This window comes from Cebus imitator, unplaced genomic scaffold, assembly GCF_001604975.1.
Source record: "Cebus imitator isolate Cc_AM_T3 unplaced genomic scaffold, Cebus_imitator-1.0 Scaffold58, whole genome shotgun sequence".
Lineage (NCBI taxonomy): Eukaryota > Metazoa > Chordata > Mammalia > Primates > Cebidae > Cebus > Cebus imitator.
Genome location: NW_016107373.1, coordinates 952,071 through 971,533, shown reverse-complemented (window position 1 = coordinate 971,533; position 19,463 = coordinate 952,071). Strand labels below are relative to the sequence as shown.

The 19,463-nt window shown below is 40.0% G+C and overlaps 1 protein-coding gene across 3 annotated transcripts in view; it reads right to left on the bottom strand.

Moving 5' to 3' along the window:
• Positions 1-19,463, bottom strand: part of CKAP5 (cytoskeleton associated protein 5) — a 112,746-nt gene that overhangs the window by 38,039 nt on the left and 55,244 nt on the right. For all 3 annotated transcript variants that reach the window (XM_017529280.2, XM_037738843.1, XM_017529281.2), the window contains exons 14-24: positions 15,605-15,718; positions 15,212-15,322; positions 13,826-13,918; positions 9,275-9,460; positions 8,071-8,165; positions 5,342-5,399; positions 5,128-5,253; positions 2,500-2,639; positions 2,177-2,351; positions 1,469-1,582; positions 311-439 (exon numbers count right to left, since the gene is read on the bottom strand). In XM_017529280.2, the coding sequence (XP_017384769.1) occupies positions 311-439; positions 1,469-1,582; positions 2,177-2,351; positions 2,500-2,639; positions 5,128-5,253; positions 5,342-5,399; positions 8,071-8,165; positions 9,275-9,460; positions 13,826-13,918; positions 15,212-15,322; positions 15,605-15,718 (1,341 nt within the window). The remainder of the gene's footprint in view (positions 1-310; positions 440-1,468; positions 1,583-2,176; positions 2,352-2,499; positions 2,640-5,127; positions 5,254-5,341; positions 5,400-8,070; positions 8,166-9,274; positions 9,461-13,825; positions 13,919-15,211; positions 15,323-15,604; positions 15,719-19,463) is intronic.

Genomic DNA, 19,463 nt, shown 5'->3' with positions numbered 1-19,463 from the left:
CTCCTGAGTAGCTGGGATTACAGGCACGTGCCACCATGCCCAGCTAATTTTTTGTATTTTTAGTAGAGATGAGGTTTCACCATGTTGACCAGGATGGTCTCGATCTCTTGACCTCGTGATCCACCCGCCTCAGCCTCCCAAAGTGCTGGGATTACAGGCTTGAGCCACCGCGCCCGGCCTTGATTTCATTTTCTTAACTATTTTAAAATGAAACTCATTCTAACCATAAATGTGTATTTATCAGACAGGCTCAAGCCCCTATGGAAGTAAACGACATGAGTAATGCACATGATTAACTTATGATACTAACCTCTTGCCTCAAGAAAGGATTTTCCTTTTTTAGCTCTTCAGAAAGATCTTCTCCTTCCAGCCATTCCTTCATGCCAGTCTGTTCTGCCCAAGCATTCACAGTCGCTAGGGCAGCAGCTCGAACATTGTTCTAAATGGAGAAGGTAATCCGCAAAAATAACATCAACTACAGTTTGGAGCTAGGGGGTGATCATTGTTGCTTTATGAACATGAATAATGGAGGGTTCTCTAAGGCCCACATGAACATACTTGAAACCATCTTCTCTGAAACAGAAACTAGTTTTACAATTGTACTAAAACTCCAAGGTAAAGTAGAAATATAAAACTCCAAATTGTAAAACTTGCATACTCAGTTAATCAGGTAAAACAGTTAGTGATCTGGGCATAAAATATCATGTAAGAAGAATAAACTCTTAGATTTGTTTCTTGAATCTTTGGGGACATTTATGTCCATGTTTGTCTGGTAAAGAATGAAATTCTAAATGTTAAAGACCTCATAATGGTTAAGAGTGAAACTGCTAATTGATTGAAAATTAGTTATGTTTTCATATTAATTTATGTTAATATTAAAATAGCATAGTTCCTCAAATTAAATAAATTATACAATAGTATAGAGATATTTAAATATTTAGTCTAGGGCTAAACATTGCAACCTTCAATGACATTTTCAGTGACTTCTAGGACTATGAAACTACAAATATCTTGCTGAACTACTAGAAGATCCCACTCTAATAGTTCAGGGAAATAAAAGTAGAAAATAACTTCACGAACCCCAAATTTACATATTTACTCACGATAGCAAAATGTTACACAGTTATGTTATAATAGCAACCATTTATTGTGTGCATACTATAGGAGACAGGCACAATAAAATGTACCTTACATACAGACTCATTTACTTCTGTAAGAAATTTCACAGATAAAGAAACTGACTCTCAATGAAGATAGCTTATCTAAAGGTCACAAAACTAGTAAGTGGTATCTGGTCACCTTAACAGGGCCTGGAAGATAAAAATGTTTACTGTTTTTATTCTAATATTCTCATCTTTATAAAGTTTATAAGGTCTTTACATGTACTCTAAAAAGAGAATTATCTTTAACCCAAGAATGTGGCTGGCCTATTCCAGAATGGAGCTGTGGTGAAAAGAGTTAGGTTTACCTTGCTGTCTCCAAGCACTGTGATGATAGGAATGCCTAAATTTTTCACATGTTGCTTAATGTTTGGGCCCATGGCCACTGCCAGTTGTTGCAGGATATTCAACGTTTGTTGTACCTGAGTGAAAAGAGCCAATACTTTATGTTGAAACCATAAGCAAGTTGTGTGCTAACTTTCTTAAGTTTGCTTCTATACTGTCAATACAGTAGGAGACTTCTGGCCTACACAAGAGACAGAGACATTACCTTGTCATGCTATTCTCCTTAGTTTATTCTAATTAATTTTTAGGCAGTGGCCTCTCCTTTTATCATCAGTTTGTAAAACTGGATTATCAGAATTTTAGACCAGAGATTATACTACTTTACAATTTTAAAGTAAGGTAAAACCTAGTTTAAGGAAACTCTGATATAAAAATCCACACTTAAAAATAGATATTATTATGTTTATGTATATTACAAGCAGTTTCATACAAATATATTCAATATTGGATTTCTGCATAAAGCAAATTCTGAGATTCATAAAAATTTGATGAATAAATCTGCCAACTACCAAGTTATCTTGAGATACACTTAATGAATTAAAGGCAGGTATTTCTAGTTCAAAGTAAATAAAGTAATCACTTATTTTTTGCTAGTGAAAGCTACACTGTAAAGGAAACTCCTGCAGCAGCGGGGAAGGGAGGTAAAAAGAACAGCCATATGTTCCACATACCAAGATCTTATTTGAATCATTGAGTCGACCCTTCAAGGCAGTTGGAAGTTCACCTATATTCGGTTGGATAAATTTTGCTTCATTGATAATACCTGCCACTTCATCTAGGCCTTCTTTCCTGATCTTCCAATTCTTATCACCAATCTTAGATACCAACTCTGAAGTGATTTTATCACTGAAAAACAGTAAACAACCTTTAATTCCAGACTCCAAAAGAAAAAAAATGATGATATTACATAAGTTCCCCTCACTGAATTCAAAATGACACCATTCAGGATTCAATACAAAGAATGAAATAAACCACTTCAAAGACTACAGCCTACCTGATCTCTGTCCTTGGCAAAAGATCAACAACATCATTGCTCCCGTCATCTGGTTCATCTCCATCTTCTCCTTCATCTGTACCACTTGTGCTGTGCTTGGAAATCCCTCTGGTTGGAGCAGGTGGGCTTTGTCCCTGCATCTATACACACATGAATGAGTAAGGCTAATGAAATTTATATAGAATATGGGAAAAAACAAATTAGAGAAGGTGCCTGTGTCAAGCTCTCATTCCTTTATAATACCTATGTACACAGTAGGTAATTTGATTACTACCTACATTACAATTTTGAGACTATATGTCAAAAGGTAATTTTATATAAAACCTACTAGAAGGTGGGGTGTGGTGGCTCATATTTATAATCCCAACACTTTGGGAGGCCAAGGTGGGCAGATCACTTGAGGTCAGGAGTTTGAGACGAGCCTGGCCGACATGGTGAAACCCCATCTCTACTAAAAATACAAAAATTAGCAGGGTGTGGTGGCACACACCTGTGGTCCTAGTTACTCGAGAGGCTGACACAGGAGAATCGCTTGAATCCAGGCGGCAGAGGTTACAGTGAGCTGAGATGGTGCCACTGCACTCCAGCCTCGGTGACAGAGCAAGATTCTGTCTCAAAAACAAAACAAAACAAAACAAAAACCAAAAACAATTCCCCCCAAAACCCATTAGAATTATGAAGCTGTCTTTTGACTCATATACTCAAGACAATGCAGAGCAAGTCTGTCAACACTCAGCAATTTCATTTAGAAATATTATTTAAGGAGAGTAAGGTTTTTAAATTTATGTTTTTAATTTAAAATTTTTCAAAAATGTTATATTTGGCCAGGAACAGTGGCTCATGCCTGTAATCCCAGCACTTTAAGAGGCTGAAGTGAGAGAACTGCTTGAGCCCAGGAGCTTAAGACCATCCTGGGAAACAAAGGGGGACCTTGTCTGTACAAAAAATTTTAAAAATTAGCCAGGCATGATGGCATGTGCCTGTGGTTCCACCTATTTGGGAGCTAAGGCCAGAGGATCACTTGAGCCTGGGAGGTTGAGGCTGCTGTATGGCATGATCGTGCCACTGCACTCCAATTTGGGTGACAAAGTAAGACCCTGTCTCAAAAAATATAGTAAACAAAATGTTATATTTAATATACTTTTTGAACAGGTAATACATTTACAATGTTTGACATTGTATGAAAGAACATAGACAGAAAAATCTCCTATTCTGTACCATAACTACCTAATTCTCTTCCTCATAAATAAAATCATTGGCTGGGCGTGGTGGCTAACGCCTGTAATCCCAGCACTTTGGGAGGCTGAGACAAGCAGATCACCAGATATCAGGAGTTTGAGACCACCCTGGCCAACACGGTGAAAACTCGTCCTTACTAAAAATACAAAAATTAGCCTGGCATGGTAGCGCAAGCCTGTAATCCTAGTTTCCCAGGTAAGGAGGCTGAGGCAGGAGAATTTCTTGAACCTGGGGGGTGGGTTGCAGTGAGCCAAGAAAGCACCATTGCACTCTAGCCTGGGCAATAAGAGAAACTGTATCTCAAAAATAAAATAAAATAAAATAAATCTTCTTTTTTTTTTTTTTTTTTGAGACAGAGCATCACTCTGTTGCCCAGGCTGGAGTGCAGTGGCATGATCTTGGCTCACTGCAATCTCTGCCTCCCGAGTTCAAGTGATTCTTATGCCACAGCCTCTCAAGTAGCTGAGATTATAGGCATGTGCCACCACGCTTGGCTGATTTTTGTATTTTTAGTAGAGATGTGGCTTTGCTATATTGGCCAGGCTGGTCTCGAACTTCTGACCTCAAGTGATCTGCCCACCTTGGCCTCCCAAAGTGCTGGGATTACAGGCATTAGCCACCAGGCCTGGCCAAAATAATCAATTTCTTATGAACACTTCTAGACTTTATTGTACATAAAATTAAACACATACATATTCTTCATTCCAGAAAGATGGAGTTTCAGTACGTTGCCCAGGCTGGAATGCAGTGGTTATTCACAGGTGTGATCCCACTATTGATCTGCATGGGGGTTTTGACCTGCTCTGTTTTCTTTTTTTTTTTTCTTTTGAGACAAGGTCTCTCTCTGTGACCTACACTGGAATACAGTGGTATAAACCTGGCTGGCTGCAGCCTCAACTTTCTGGGCTCAGGTTATCCTCTCACCTTGGCCTCATGTATAGCTGGGACGACAAGCATGTGTCACTATGCCCGGCTAATTTTTAGATATTTTTGTAGAGACAAGGTCTTACTTTGTTGCCCAGCTGGTCTTGAACTCCTGGGCTCAAAGGATCCTCCTGCCTTGGCCTCCCAAAGTGCTGGGATTACAGGTATGAGCCACTGCACCTGGCTGACCTGCTCTGTTTCTGATCTGGGCCAGTTCACCTCTCCTTGGGTCACCTGGTGGTCTTGGGTCCTGGGAGGTCCCAATACTAATGCTGAACTTAGTGTGGACACCCAACTGGCATAGCACATTACAGCCCAAAACATCTGCACTTAAGCAATCCTCCTTCCTCAGTCTCCTGAGTAGCTGGGACTATAGGCCCACACCACCACGCCCAACAGTTTAGTCTTAATTAATATGAGATTCTCAAGTCCACTTATAGATTCTATCATTTGTGGAAATTTTACCTTCTCAAATTCTGCATCTATCTGGGATAGGAGGGCAGGCTTCTCATCTTCAAAGAACATTCGCAAAGAGGGACCAACATACAGATACATCACACCAAGCAGGGTTATGGCAGCAGTCCTTACAGCCTGCCAGACAGAAGAAAAAGAGCTTTTTAAATCAGAAAAGAACCACAAAGATGAGAATAATGCCCTATATATGTTGTTATGTACTCACTGGGTTTGTTGCAGCAAGAGCTGTCTTCACATTGCTAATGAAAGCTTTGACATTCAACCTAGAAGAAACATTTAGAATTAAAAGCAAACAAATGAAACCCTCAAAATACTCAATAGAGTTGTATAAAGCCAGACTCTAGGACTGGCTCCCTTTGGAGAAGTTCTCACTTTTTCTCTTCCTACACTATTTTATTTTAGACAGAGTCTTGCTCCATCACCTAGGCTGGAGTACAGTACCATGACGGCTCACTGCAACTTCCGCCTCTCTGGTTCAAGCGATTCTTATGCCTCAGCCTCCTGAATAGCTGAGATTATAGGTGTGCACCACCCCACCCAGCTGCTTTTTTTGTGTGTGTATTTTTAGTAGAGACAGGGTTTCACCATGTTGGCCAGGCTGAGCTTGAACTCCTATTTCAAGTGATCTGACTGCCTTGGCCTCCCAAAGCGTTGGGATTACAGGCGTGAGCCACTGCACCCAGCCTCCTACACTAACTTTAAAGTGAGCTTTAAATACTATCTATATGCTGACAATGCTATTATGCTTAATTACAACTCATAAATCTAATCTTGAACTCTCCCCTGAACTCCAGATTCATATCAACCAGTTGCCTTTGTAATATTTCCATTTGTATGCCTGGAAAACAGCCTACATCCCTTATATCCTGTTCTGTTCTACATTTTAAATATATTATCAGTTATAACACTTGCACTTCTACAATCTATGTCTAACCCACCAGAGTTTATCAACAGGATTATTCCAATAGCCTACTAATTCATCTCCCTGTCTTTAATCTCCTCTCTGTTTTCTCTGACCAGAGTCAGAAAGAACCTGTTACTCTTATGCTCCAAAATCCCCTAATGCCTTCCCAACTTATTCAAAATGTTGAGGCCCACATGACCTGGCTCTATTCTTTCACCAACTTCATCTCCTACTGCTTCCTACCCACTCACTCATTGTCCTATAGCTACATTCTGAAGGAAATGTACTCCTTGCTATTTTAAATACATCACATGTGTCCTACCACAGAGCTTTTGGCATTGCTCTTCCCTTGGTCAAGAATGCTCCTCTCTGATTATCACAGCTTGCTCTTTCATGTCCTGGGCTCCACTCAAATGTCATTTTTTCAGGAAGAACTTTTCAACTACCATATAGAAAACAATACCATCTAAACTATACCATATTGACTTCATTTAACCCCTCATCGTGCTTTACATAAATATATATGCAAATACACACACACACACACACACACACACACATTATACTTGAGATGGAATTTCACTCTTGTTGCCCAGGCTGGAGTGTAATGGCATGATCTCAGCTCACTGCAACCTCTGCCTCCGGTTCAAGTGATTCTCCTGTCTCAGCCTCCCAAGTACCTGGGATTACAGGCATGTGCCACCATGACCGACTAATTTTGTATTTTTAGTAGAGACAGGGTTTCTCCATGTTGGTCAGGCTGGTCTCGAACTCCTGACCTCAGGTAATCCACCTGCCTCACCTCCCAAAGTGCTGGGATTGCAGTCGTGAGCCACTGCACCTGGCATGCATATATGTGTGTGTGCCATATATAAAAAATACATATATATATATATATATATATATATATATATATATGTATTTTTTAACTATTTATTACCTATCTTTCTTTACTCAGCTATAACTCTCATGAAAAATAAATTTAATTTTGTTCATGATGTATTCTGAGGGACTGGAACAAACAATTGGAACATTGTAGTGGCCAATCTGTAATTGTCTAATAAATGAATAAATGAAAGATCATAATAAAAAAAGAGGAAAATATTTATGTGGCTTTTATAAGTGACATGCCAAGAGAGCTGTGTTATATCAAAGACTACAATTAAGAGAAATTATAACAATACCCTCAACTATGGGAGAATACCACAGATAATAACATAATAAACAGTTCTTTGTTGTTTGAATGATAACTTCTAGAGTAGTGTTTTTTCAATCAGTAGAACTCAAAATACCATTTTACAAGATATTAAAAGGCATGTTGCAAAATGTAGCATGGCACAGAGAAAGGCAACATAGTATAGCAGTTATACCATTTTTTTTCCAAAGCAGAATGCCTGGATTAAAATCTTGGTTTTTCACTTTCCTAACTATAACCAGCCTAAATTACTTAAACTTTCTATGCCTTAGTCCTCATCTATAAGACAGGGATAACATAATCTCTCACATAGTTTTACGACAATTAAATCAAATGAACTATGATTTAGAAAGTGCTTTTTGAATAAAGTAAACTGTATAATGTTTTGTTTTAAATAAACAACTGTGCTCTATATGCAAATAAGTTTGGGAACAGTGGGTTAAACAAAGTAAAACAAGCTCTTCTATTGCAGGATTTCTGAGAGCATTTAATTCGCCAAAGCACACCACAGGTATTCAAACAAATGTAATTACATACAGAAATTTCCTAATGTATTTGACCAGAAATCCTTGGAACTTGATTTTCTATGGGAAAGTTATTAATGCTTCAGGAAAAAACGTGGTGGCTTACGCCTGTAATTCATCTTTCAGTGAATATCAAAAGGCAGGAACACAAGCCAATACTGACCTTTGAGAAAAAAGGTAATTTTCTTTTATATAAATGAGACAACCCAGCTCTAGCTCTTCAGAAGTAAGCAGCAATAACTACAACAAATCATGACTTAGAGACTGACAGAACATTTAATTATTTTCCAGTTGATTTCATTCTGACTTACCCAGAAAAACCAAATTCTTTTATAGCATTTGATAGCCAATTCAGAGTTTCTGACTGATTTTTGGGATTCTTTTGTGAGAAAGCCATTGACATAACCTGGAACGGGGGAAAACAATCAATCTGTGTTTTATCTCATATTTCTTATAGAAATATACTACATTAAGGCAGATGTGCATTAAACATAGTTTTCAAACAACTAACAAGCATGCGTTAGGAACAAGAGTTAACCTACACAAGAAAATGAGGTGAGTGACAATAGGACTAAAAGCATTCTGGACTGTTTATAGATTTTCAGCAATTACTCAGCATTATAATGTCTTTTTTTTTAAGAGACAGGGTCTTGTTCTGTCACCCTGGAGTACAATGGCACAATCATGAATCATTGCAGCCTTGAGCTCCGGGGCTCTCTCACCTTCTACAGAAATTTTGTTTTGTTTTGTTTTGAGACAGAGTCTCACTCTATTGCCCAGGCTGGAGTACAGTGGTGTGAACTCAGCTCACTGCAACCTCTGTCTCTAGGATTCAAGCAATTCTCCTGCCTCAGCCTCCCTAGTAGCTGGCATTACAGGTGCACACCACCATGCCTGGCTAATTTTGGTGCTTTTAGTAGAAACGGGGTTTCACCTTGTTGGCCAGGCTGGTCTCAAACTCCTGGCCTCAAGTCATCTTTCTGCCTCAGCTTCCCAAACTGCTCAGGTTACAGGTATGAGTCACTGCATACGCCGAATATTTTTGACTAAGATAAATTTTCATCACTAGGCAATAAATTATTTTTAAAGGTAAAAATAAAAATGCAGCATCAAAGAACCAGACGTGGTGGCTTACGCCTGTAATCCTAGCACTTTGGGAGGCCAAGGCAGGTGGATCACCTGAGGTCAGGAGTTCAAGACCACCCTGGCCAACATATTCAAATCCCGTTTCTACTAAAAATACAAAAATTAGCCAGGTTGGTGGCAGGTACCTGTAATCCCAGCTATGTGGAAGGATGAAGCAAGAGAATCACTTGAACCTGGGAAGGTTGCAGTGAGCCGAGATCGTGCCACTGCACTCCAGCCTGGACACCAGAGTAAGAATCCAACTTGAAAAAAAATGCAGTATCAAAAAAGATTTTACTTGAGAAGATAAAAATTACGGTTTAATTAGTAAGCTTAAAGTTTGGGGGGAAAAACTGGGAAAAGTGGAGAAATGAGTTTTGTGTCACTAACCTGTTCAGCAGTCCATGGTAACATACAGGCTTCAGCTATCGCTGTCATAGCTTCTTTTGCATTGTTCCCACATTTTACATCTCCAATCTTGTCCACAAGGCCATCTAATACAATCTGGGCTGATGTTTTGGAAAAATTTCCCTTCTGGGCAATCAAAGCAACTATGTGAAGCTTCATTTGCATCACCTGAACAAGGATAAGTATTATAAAGTTATGAGCAAGTCAAGGACATTTATTTATTTACTTGTATGAATAGCATGTAACAGATATGACATGGTTAGGGACAACTGAGAACACAACTAAGGTAAAATCAGCATTTTAAACAAATACACAAAATAATTTTTGTCCTTTATTTATATTTTTAAAATTATTTTATTTATTTATTTTTGAGACAGAGTCTCACTCTGTCACTAGGCTAGAAGTACAGTGGCGCGATCTCGGCTCACCGCAACCTCCGCCTCCTGGGTTCAGGCAATTTTCCTGCCTCAGCCTCCTGAGTAGCTGGGATTACAGGCACGCGCCACCATGCCCAGCTAATTTTTTTGTGTATTTTTAGTAGAGACGGGGTTTCACTGTGTTGGCCAGGATGGTCTCAATCTCTTGATCTCGTGATCTGCCCACCTCAGCCTTCCAAAGTGCTGGGATTACAGGCGCGAGCCACCGCGCCCGGCCCCGCCCAGCATTTTTATCCTTTAATTGTTACCAATTACTCAACTGACAATGAAGAGAGGGGAAAAAAAAGCTACTCTGTTCCAAAATGTTAACAAGCAATATTAAGAGAAAGTTTATGAATTGAAAAATTTGATTTTTGTATTTTCCTCCTCTTATGATTATTTGCATTTAGTACTGAATACACATCCTAAAATATACAATAAATTACTATACCGACTGCATAACTGAGAATTACTACTAGGGCTGCCTACAAAAACACTACAACCCTCATACACACACACGAGAGAATCACTGGAACCCAGGAGGCAGAGGTTGCTGAGGTTCAAGTGATTCTCATGCCTTAGCCGCCCGAATAGCTGGGCTTAGGCTTACTTACAGGCACCCACCACCACACCCAGCTAATTTTTATATTTTTAGTAGAGATGAGTTTTCACCATGTTGGCCAGGTTGGTCTCAATCTCCCGACCTCTAGTGGATCTCAAGTGGATATCACCTCAGCCTCCCCAAGTGCTGGGATTACAGGTGTGAGCCACTGTGCCTGGCCACACAAACATCCTCTTTTAAAATGTGATTCTTGCCTGCCTCATGCCTGCAATCCTAGCACTTTGGGAGGTTGAGGCGAGAGGACTGCTTGAGCCCAGGAATTCAAGAACAGCTTTGTCAATATGGAGGGACCCCAGTTCTACAAGTACAAAAAAATAAGCTGGGTGTCGTGGCCCTCACCTATAGTCCAGGCTACTTGGGAGGCTGAAGTGGGAGGATCACTCGAACCCAGGAGGCTGAGGCTGCAGTGAGACATGTTCACACCACTGTACTCTAGTCTGGGCAACAGAGTAAGACCTTGTCTGTAAAAACCCCCAAAATTTGACATAGCAGGCATGTGAACAAATAAAAATTTAAAAAAAGTTTTTTAAAACCCCAAACCAAAAAACAAACCAAAGAAATGTTCTTGGGTGGGACTTCGCAATTGTGGAGTCAATACCTCTGAAAAACTGATCTTCTTTAAAAGCAATGTAGAATACTGGCAAAAACAATCTAAATCAACTTATTTCACAACTCTGAAAATTTTAAAAAGGCTTGTAACACTACAAGAACCATTTTTTAAAAAGCTGAATTGCAATAAGAAGAGTGAGTTTTCTGGTGATTTAACTTGCTTTGTTCCTTTTCTTCCAGTTCCACAGTAGTCCTCAAAACTGGAAGTCTTATAAACAATGGCAACTGTGAAAACCTAGAGCTCTGCAGCCACTGGCAGGTGGGCGGACAGCTTATGTGCGGACCTCCTCAAAAAGTTTTTACCCCAAGTACTGTCTTATCTGACAGCTTCCTGGAAAAGTTCCATTAGAAGAGCCTGTTTTTTGATGGGACTCTGGCTAGCTCAGTGGGAAAGCCCTATCCTCAGGGATTTTGCTGAAAATAATGAGTGGCAACTGTTTAACATCTAACATCAGAGCTGTGTAAGGTCACAATACCAGTTGGGGCAAACCAGCTTAGTCAAAAACATAAAACGATCTAGGGAATAAGATGTCCACAGAGGACTCTGACAATCTAGGAGGTTGTGTGCATATTCAAGGCTGTGTGTATGCCCAAGAAAGACTGAAAATGGCCCTAATCTCAGATCTCTGACTGACCTTCAGACCTTGCTTAAAAACTCTAAGGTAAAGATGTAAAGTGCCTGAGTATCTCTGGCATGTCCCAACACACACACACACACACCCCTTGGCAGAGGGTGGGAGACATACTATATTGGTTCAAGGCATTTAAGAAAATCTGTCTAGTTGCTAGCTTGTCATTAAGTTAACCAAGGAGAGTCTATGAATTAGAGAAAAAAAATTAGCAAGGTGTAGTGATACACACCTGTAGTCCCAGCTACTTGGGAGACTGAAGTGGGAGGATCTTTTGAGTCTGGGATGTCTGCAAGGTTTTTTGTTTGTTTGTTTTGTTTTGTTTTGAGACAGGGTCTCTCTCTGTCACCCAGGCTGGAGTGCAAATGATGTGATCTCATTTCATTGCAACCTCCACCTCCCAGGTTCAAGTGATTCTCCTGCCTCAGTCTCTTGAGTAGCAGGTATGTGCTACCATGCCCAGCTAATTTTTGTATTTTTAGCAGAGACAGGGTTTCACCATGTTGGCCAGGCTGGTCTTGAACTCTTGGCTTCAAGTGATTCACTTGCCTCAGCCTCCCAAAGTGCTAGGATTACAGGCATGAGTCACCACACCCAGCCAAGCCTGGGATGTCAACGTTGCAGTGAGCCATGTTTGCACCACCACACTCCAGCCTGGACAGTGGAGTGAAGCCCTTTCTCAAAAAAAAAAAAAAAAAAAAAAAAAAGAAAAGAAAGAAAGAAAAGGGCAGAGGGGAGGCACCTCAGCAATCTTTTAGAATATTTAGCCTTTGTGGAGCTGGCCTATACAGATAAGGTGCTATGTAACACAATCTAAGGGAAACACAGTGTATGAGGGAGCTAAACATCCTAGAGGGAAAATGAGGTGGCAGCAGAAGAGAAACCAAAAAGAGACTAGCAAGATGCCAAAAATAAACCTGACACATTTCAACTTTGTTTAGCATGAGGCCTATTTTTTTTTTTTTTTTTTGAGATGGAGTCTCACTCTGTCGCCCAGGCTGGAGTGCAGTGGTACAATCTTGGCTCATTGAAACCTCCACCTCCCAGGTTCAAGTGATTCTCCTGCCTCAGCCTCCCGAGTAGCTGGGATTACAGGCACCTACCACCATGCCTGGCTAATTTTTATATTTTTAGTAGAGACAAGGTTTCACTATGTTGGCCAGAATGGTCTTGATCTCCTGACCTCAGGTGATCCACCCGTCTCGGGCTCCCAAAGTGCTGGGATTACAGGTGTGAGCCACCGCGCCTGGCCAAGGTCTATTTTATACACATCTAGAAAAACAGAAGGAAACTTTTTCTCATTTTCCTTCTTATACCACTTTCCTATACTTACTGCTTAGACTAATAACTTGGTACTGCTAAATTTCACTTCTATTATTAGTTAATGAGGGTATAAAATTGATTATGTGGTAAATTTTCATTGGCAATTTAAGGACTGCACTTATTTTTATTCCATCTAATAAAAAAGCTATCTCACTGTTTATTTCTCCCTTGAATATGTAAAGATAGACTAGAAGCCTTTTAGGCCTAAAATTGATAAGAAAAATACATATATCTAAATTATACAAATTAGATGTACATGTATATGCATTTACATATTATACATATATAAATCCCTAATTATATAAAGTTATACAGTTGATCCTTGAACAACACGGATTTGAACTGCAAAGATCCACTTATACATGGATTTTCTTCTGCCTCTGCTACTCCTGAAACACCAAGACAAACCCTTTCTCTTACTCTTTCTCCTTCTAAGCCTATTCAACATGAAGATAATGAGAATTGAAGACCTTTATGATGATCCATTGCCACTTAATAAGTTGTGAATGTTTTCTCTTCCTTAGGATTTTCTTAATCACATTTTTTCTCTAGCTTACTTTATTGTAAGAATATACAATATATGTTACAATGTAATAAAAGAAAAAAGGAAAAAAAGAACATACAATACATATAACATACAAAATACGTGTTAATTGACAAGGCTATCAATAAGGTTTCTGGCAACAGTAGGCTATTAAGTAGTTAAGTACTTGGGGAGTCCAGAGTTATATGTGAAGTTTCAACTGTACAAGGGATAGTGCCGCTAATCTCCACATTGTTCAAGAGTCAACTCTAGCTATGTGTTCAGTCAAAATGCACACACTCCATTGTTCATGAAAAATCATTACCAAAACTATACTGCTGTATTACTCCACAGGATGATGTAATGTAAATTACTTCAACAAAAGACATTAAATCTCACATTTTAAAATACCTGAAAATTAGTTTCTTTCCATCCAGGTTTCTTGGCTAGCATCCTCACTAATGCCTGGCATGGCATTTCAGTTCGGTCCATTAGCTCAACAGCCTTGAAGTAAAGTAAGAGAATATGAGTGTTAAAGATTAGTTCCAAAGGAAGATTAAATACCAAAGTCAGGTAAGTGGTTACCTCTGAAGGAAGGCGTGGAATACAACTGAGGAGGGTTACTGGGGGAGATTATACAGTTTCTGCTGTTGCTTTATTTCTTTGTGTGTTTATGTCTATAAGGCTTTATTTCTTATGTATGGCTTGGTATGTGGCTGTTAAATTAGTATCAATGAAACTATCTCACATTTCAGAAATTCACAAATTCACAAATAGTTCGCTCCATGCAAAATCATAGTTTTCATTTGCTAGTGTGTGGCAGAAACTGCTTATACATATTTTCTCTTACTTGATTTTCCTAAAGACATCAAAGCAGAATAGATTCGAAGTTCTGAAGTATTAAATATCAAATATGCACAAACGCAGATCTAAACCCAATGAGCAGCAGATGCAGGACTGGAAGGTGTCTGCCTTAAGTTCCAGTGCTCTTGCAGTTTCTCCTTACCCTTCCTCATTAGAATTACCCGGTATTTGCAAAATGAATTGCCATGCTCCTTTCCAATACTGGTTTTTGAGAGGTTTTCATACCAATGGATAATGTTCATTCTATCAAAGAACCATGATGATAAACGGGAAAAAAAAGAACTGGATGAAGGGTGGTTTAAGTAGAGAGACCTATTGGCCTAGGAAGTTTACGAGCAAGTACCATAATTTAAAAATTAATCTGGCTGGGCACGGTGGCTCACACCTGTAATCCCAGCACTTTGGGAGGCTGAGGTGGGTAGATCATGAGATCAGGAGATTGAGACCATCCTCGTGAACACGGTGAAACCTTGTCTCTATCAAAAATACAAAAATTGAGCCAGGCATGGTGGCAGTGCCTGTAATCCCAGCTACTCGGGAGGCTGAGGCAAGAGAATCACTTGAACCTGGGAGGCGGAGGTTGCAGTGAGCCAATATTGCCCCACTGCACTCCAACCTGGGTGACAGAACGAGGCTCCTTCTCAAAAAATAATAATAATAATAATAATCTAAGCCTTATAATTCAGAATAAGAATCTAATATTCCTAAGTATTAAATCATGAGCTTACAGAGGCCATAGAATACTGATGCTTAAAGATAGCAAACACTATACAACTACTACAAGAAATAAAAAGTCCCACCTTATCTTTAATGCCATGAAATGTGTTCACTGGTTATAAAACACAGCAATTAGGACAAATCCTTCATTCGTCAATTTCACTGCTTCCATAAAATCTAATTTTCTTTCACACTCAATTCATTCCTATGCACTACCTTCTGGAACTCTTCCATACAAGCCAGCCTTTCTTTCCAGTTGCTGCTGTCAAGAAGCTGTATACAGGTAGGGGGAAGGACAGCTGAAGCTTTTTCTTCACATACTTCTATCTGTAAAATACAAACACTTATTAGAATTAGGAATTGCTTAAGGGAACAGATGACAAGAATGTAAACATAATCTAGCCAAAACTAAAAGAATACTCCCATAGGTATTCGATAGTTTCTAAGGATTCTATTATACTACGACAAAGGAGATTCTCCAAGGTGGTTTCAATAAGCTAAAAGATATCAATTAACTGTATGTTGTAGAATCCAGCAAAGAACTCCAGTCTTCTCGTAGGTCTCACTTTGCATGGTTCATGAGTTCCAGGCTCAGTGTGTAATACTGACCGAGAGCTCAGGCTCCACTATTTCTTTGGTCTCCAGTCCTTTCTTGTTCTTGGTTCCAGTGCTCCCTGCGCCTCCTGGTGCAGCTGGTTTCCCCTTCTTTGGTGGCCCACCAGCCTAAAAACAATTTAAAAAATAAAAATCAAACCACTTAAGGATTTAAAATAGTGGAGTTGTTTTTTTTTTTTTTTAAGACAGTTTCTCATTTTGTTGTTGAGACTAGAATGCAGTTGCATAAGCATGGCTCACTACAGGCTCAACCTCCTGGGCTCAAGGCATCTTCCTTCCGGCCTTAGCCTACTGTGTAGCTGGGACCAGAGGCGTGTGCTACCATGCCTGGCTAATTTTAAAAATGGGTTTTTTTTTTTTTGGTAGAGACAGGGTTTTTACCTTGTTACCCAGGCTAGTCTCGAATTCCTGGCCTCCAGTGATCCTCCCACCTTGGCCTCCCAAACTGCTAGGATTACAACCATGGATCACTGCACCAGCTCCCTTAAAAATTGATTAAAATGAGGGATTACCCTAAAATAAACACTTTTGTACCTACAAAATTTAGCAGTTTCAAAGTCAGACAGAACCCATGAAGACCACCCATGGGGTAATCTGTAGACCTCATATTAAAAACTCAAATTCAGAATTAATGAGATAAATGAAACAAAAGTCATGGCCTGAAATTATACTGCATTTATAAATTAATTTGAGAACGACATCCTGATGCCTTTATTTTTTTTACATTTATTTGGTTTTTTTTGGTTTGTTTTTTTGAGACAGGGTCTTGCTCTGTCATCCAAGCTGGAGTGCAGTGGCCTGATCACAGCTCACTGTAGCCTCGACCTCCTGCAATTACACGATCCTCTCACCTCAGCTTCCCATGTAGCTGTGGTAGTTCACACTTGTAATCCCAGCACTCTGGGAGGCTGAGGATCCTTTGAGCCCAGGAGTTTGAGACCAGCCTGGGCAGTATGGCAAAACTCCATCTCTATAAAAAATACAAAAAAATTAGCCAGATGTGTTGGTGTATGACTATAGTCTCCGCTACTTGAGAGGCTGAGGTGGGAGGGCTGCTTGAGCCCAGGGAGGCTGCAGTGGGCCCTGATCATGCCACTGTACTCTGGCCTGTGTGACAGAGTGAGACCCTGTCTCAAAATAAATAAATAAATTCATTCCACTCCAGTTTTGAAAAGTCCCAGGATACAAAAGCAGAATATGTACGGGGCGGGGGGGGAAAGTCACAAGAAAATAGTATATCACAAGGTACACAGTAAATGGTAATAACTGTTTATGGCAACGTACATCATCATTCACATTGTTCCTTCTACCTATTTTGGATATTTGTTATGAAATGCCCAAAACCTAAAAAGAAAAGATACAATGACAGAGGACCAAATTAGTCTTCAACATCCAGACCTGTTCTGAAACCAATGTTATCTTGAATATATTCCAATATATTAAGTTGAAGTTGGCAAAACTGAGGATGCTAGTGTTTAAACTAAATGGAAATCTGTAATGCTTGTCATGCCATGTCGACAGTATGGTTTTGCTGGTTCATAGTAACAACCCCATAAAGGGATTTGCATTCTAACCCTAAAAATGGAAAATTCTTTACTCTTTGATTAACTAGAATACTTCTTCTGGATCCTTCTCTGTAAATAGCCTTCTCTACAAAGAGAGATACTTCAAATAACAAATCTCCTACTATTTTTTGTTGTTGTTGTTGTTAACAGACATAAATTTTTTTTTTTTTTTTAGACAAAGTCTCACTCTGTCACCAGGCTGGAGTGCAGTGGCACGATCTCGGCTCACTGCAACCTCCATTTCCCAGGTTCAAGTACTTCTACCTCAGACTCCCGAGTAGCTGGGACTACAGGCGCACACCACCACGCCCAGCTGATTTTTATATTTTTAGTAGAGATAGGGTTTCACCATGTTGGCCAGGATGGTCTAGATCTCCTGACCTCGTGATCTACCCACCTCAGCCTCTCAAAGTGCTGGGATTACAGGTGTGAGCCACCACGTCCGGCCAACAGACACAAATTTTTATTTATTAACTGACAGATTTATCGAGGCTGGGGACGGTGGCTTATGCCTGTAATACCAGCACTTTGAAAGTCAGAGGCAGGCGGATCATTTGAGGTCAGGAGCTCGAGACCCGCCTGGTAAAACCTCGTCTCTACCAAAAATACAAAAAAGCCAGGCGTGGTGGCAGGCATCTATAATCCCAGGTACTTGGGAGGCTGAAGCAAGAGAATCACTTGAAGCTGGGAGGCAGAGGTTGCAGTGAGCTGAAATCGTGCCACAGCACTCAAGCTTGGGTGACAAAGGGAGACTCCATCTCCCTCCCCCTAAAAGGACATAAAAAAACAACAACAAAAAAGACAGATTTATCCATTCTACATGCTAGCTGGCTCAGTGGCTTAGGTGCTGATATTGTCCTACTATCTTTTCAAAATGGGAATAGAAGGAGGTTGCTCCCACCATTTTAATTTTTAAGAGAATTTCTCGTAAGAGAAGGTCAGCCAGCATGAACATGGAAGTGTTTAAAGAGGTAAGAGGAAAGTTGGTTACAGCAAGAAAATCTGGACACATCTTTTAAAGTTTTGGGTCCAGGTCACCGTCCAGAGAAACAGGAACCAGTGGGAAAGGAGAAAATAGAATGCCGAGGAGAGAACATAACATGAAAAAAAGTACAGAGTCTGTAACTAGAGATACTTCGGATAAATATCAGTTCTGCCACTCTATATATTCCACAAACATTTGCCCAGTCCCTACTATATGCCAGAAACTATTACAGAGGATCAAGCAATGACAAGATCTCTATCCTTTAAAAGTTTACAATATGATGTGGGGAGACAGCAAACAAACAAGTGAACAATAAAAATATCAGAGCATGTGTAGGACACAAACTCACTGAGTCTTAGTTTCATTTTTTGGAAAAACAAGGATAACGAACACCTACCTCAAGAGTTGTTATAATGATTAAATAACATTATAAAGGCAAAGTGCTTCACAAGATGATGCTCACTAAATGTCAGTTCTCTTCCCCTAAATCCATTCTAAGTGGTTCAAGATGGGGCTGGCATGGGGAAGGAAAGTTAAACTTTTTGCATCTGCAGCAGATAACTCTCACACTTAAGAGAATCTACAGGATATGGGTTCATTAAAAGGATGCCATGAATGCTGCTGGACATTTGCCCCACTATACACTGTACAAAGGTGAAAGACCTGGACGGCATGGAGACTCAGTGATGTGATCCATCAGCATTATTAGCAAAATGACCAAGTTGGTATTACTAGTTATTAATGTTAAATGTGTTGCGACATTTTATTTCATTATTTAATGATACTTTCTGATCCTTTGAAATACACTCCTCCCAGTCAGGCATGATGGCTCATGCCTGTAATTCCAGCACTTTGGGAGGCTGAGGCAGGCAGATCAACTGAGGTCAGGAGTTCAAGACCAGCCTGGCTAACATGGCAAAACCCCATCTCTACTAAAAATAGAAAAAAAACTGGCCAGGCATGGTGGCTCACACCTGTAATCTCAGCACTTTGGGAGGCTGAGTCAGGCGGATCACCTGAGGTCAGGAGTTCAAGACCAGCCTGACCAACATGGAGAAACCCCATCTCTACTAAAAATACAAAATCAGCCAAGCGTGGTGGCTTAGGCCTGTAATCTCAGGTACTTGGGAGGCTGAGGGAGGAGGATCACTTGAACATGGGAGGTGGAGGTTGTGGTGAGCCGAGACCATGCCATTCCACTCCAGCATGAGCAACAAGAGCGAAACTCTGTCTCAAAAAAAAAAAAAAAAATTAGCTGGGCATGGTGGCAGGTATCTGTAATCCCAGCTACTTGGGAGGCTGA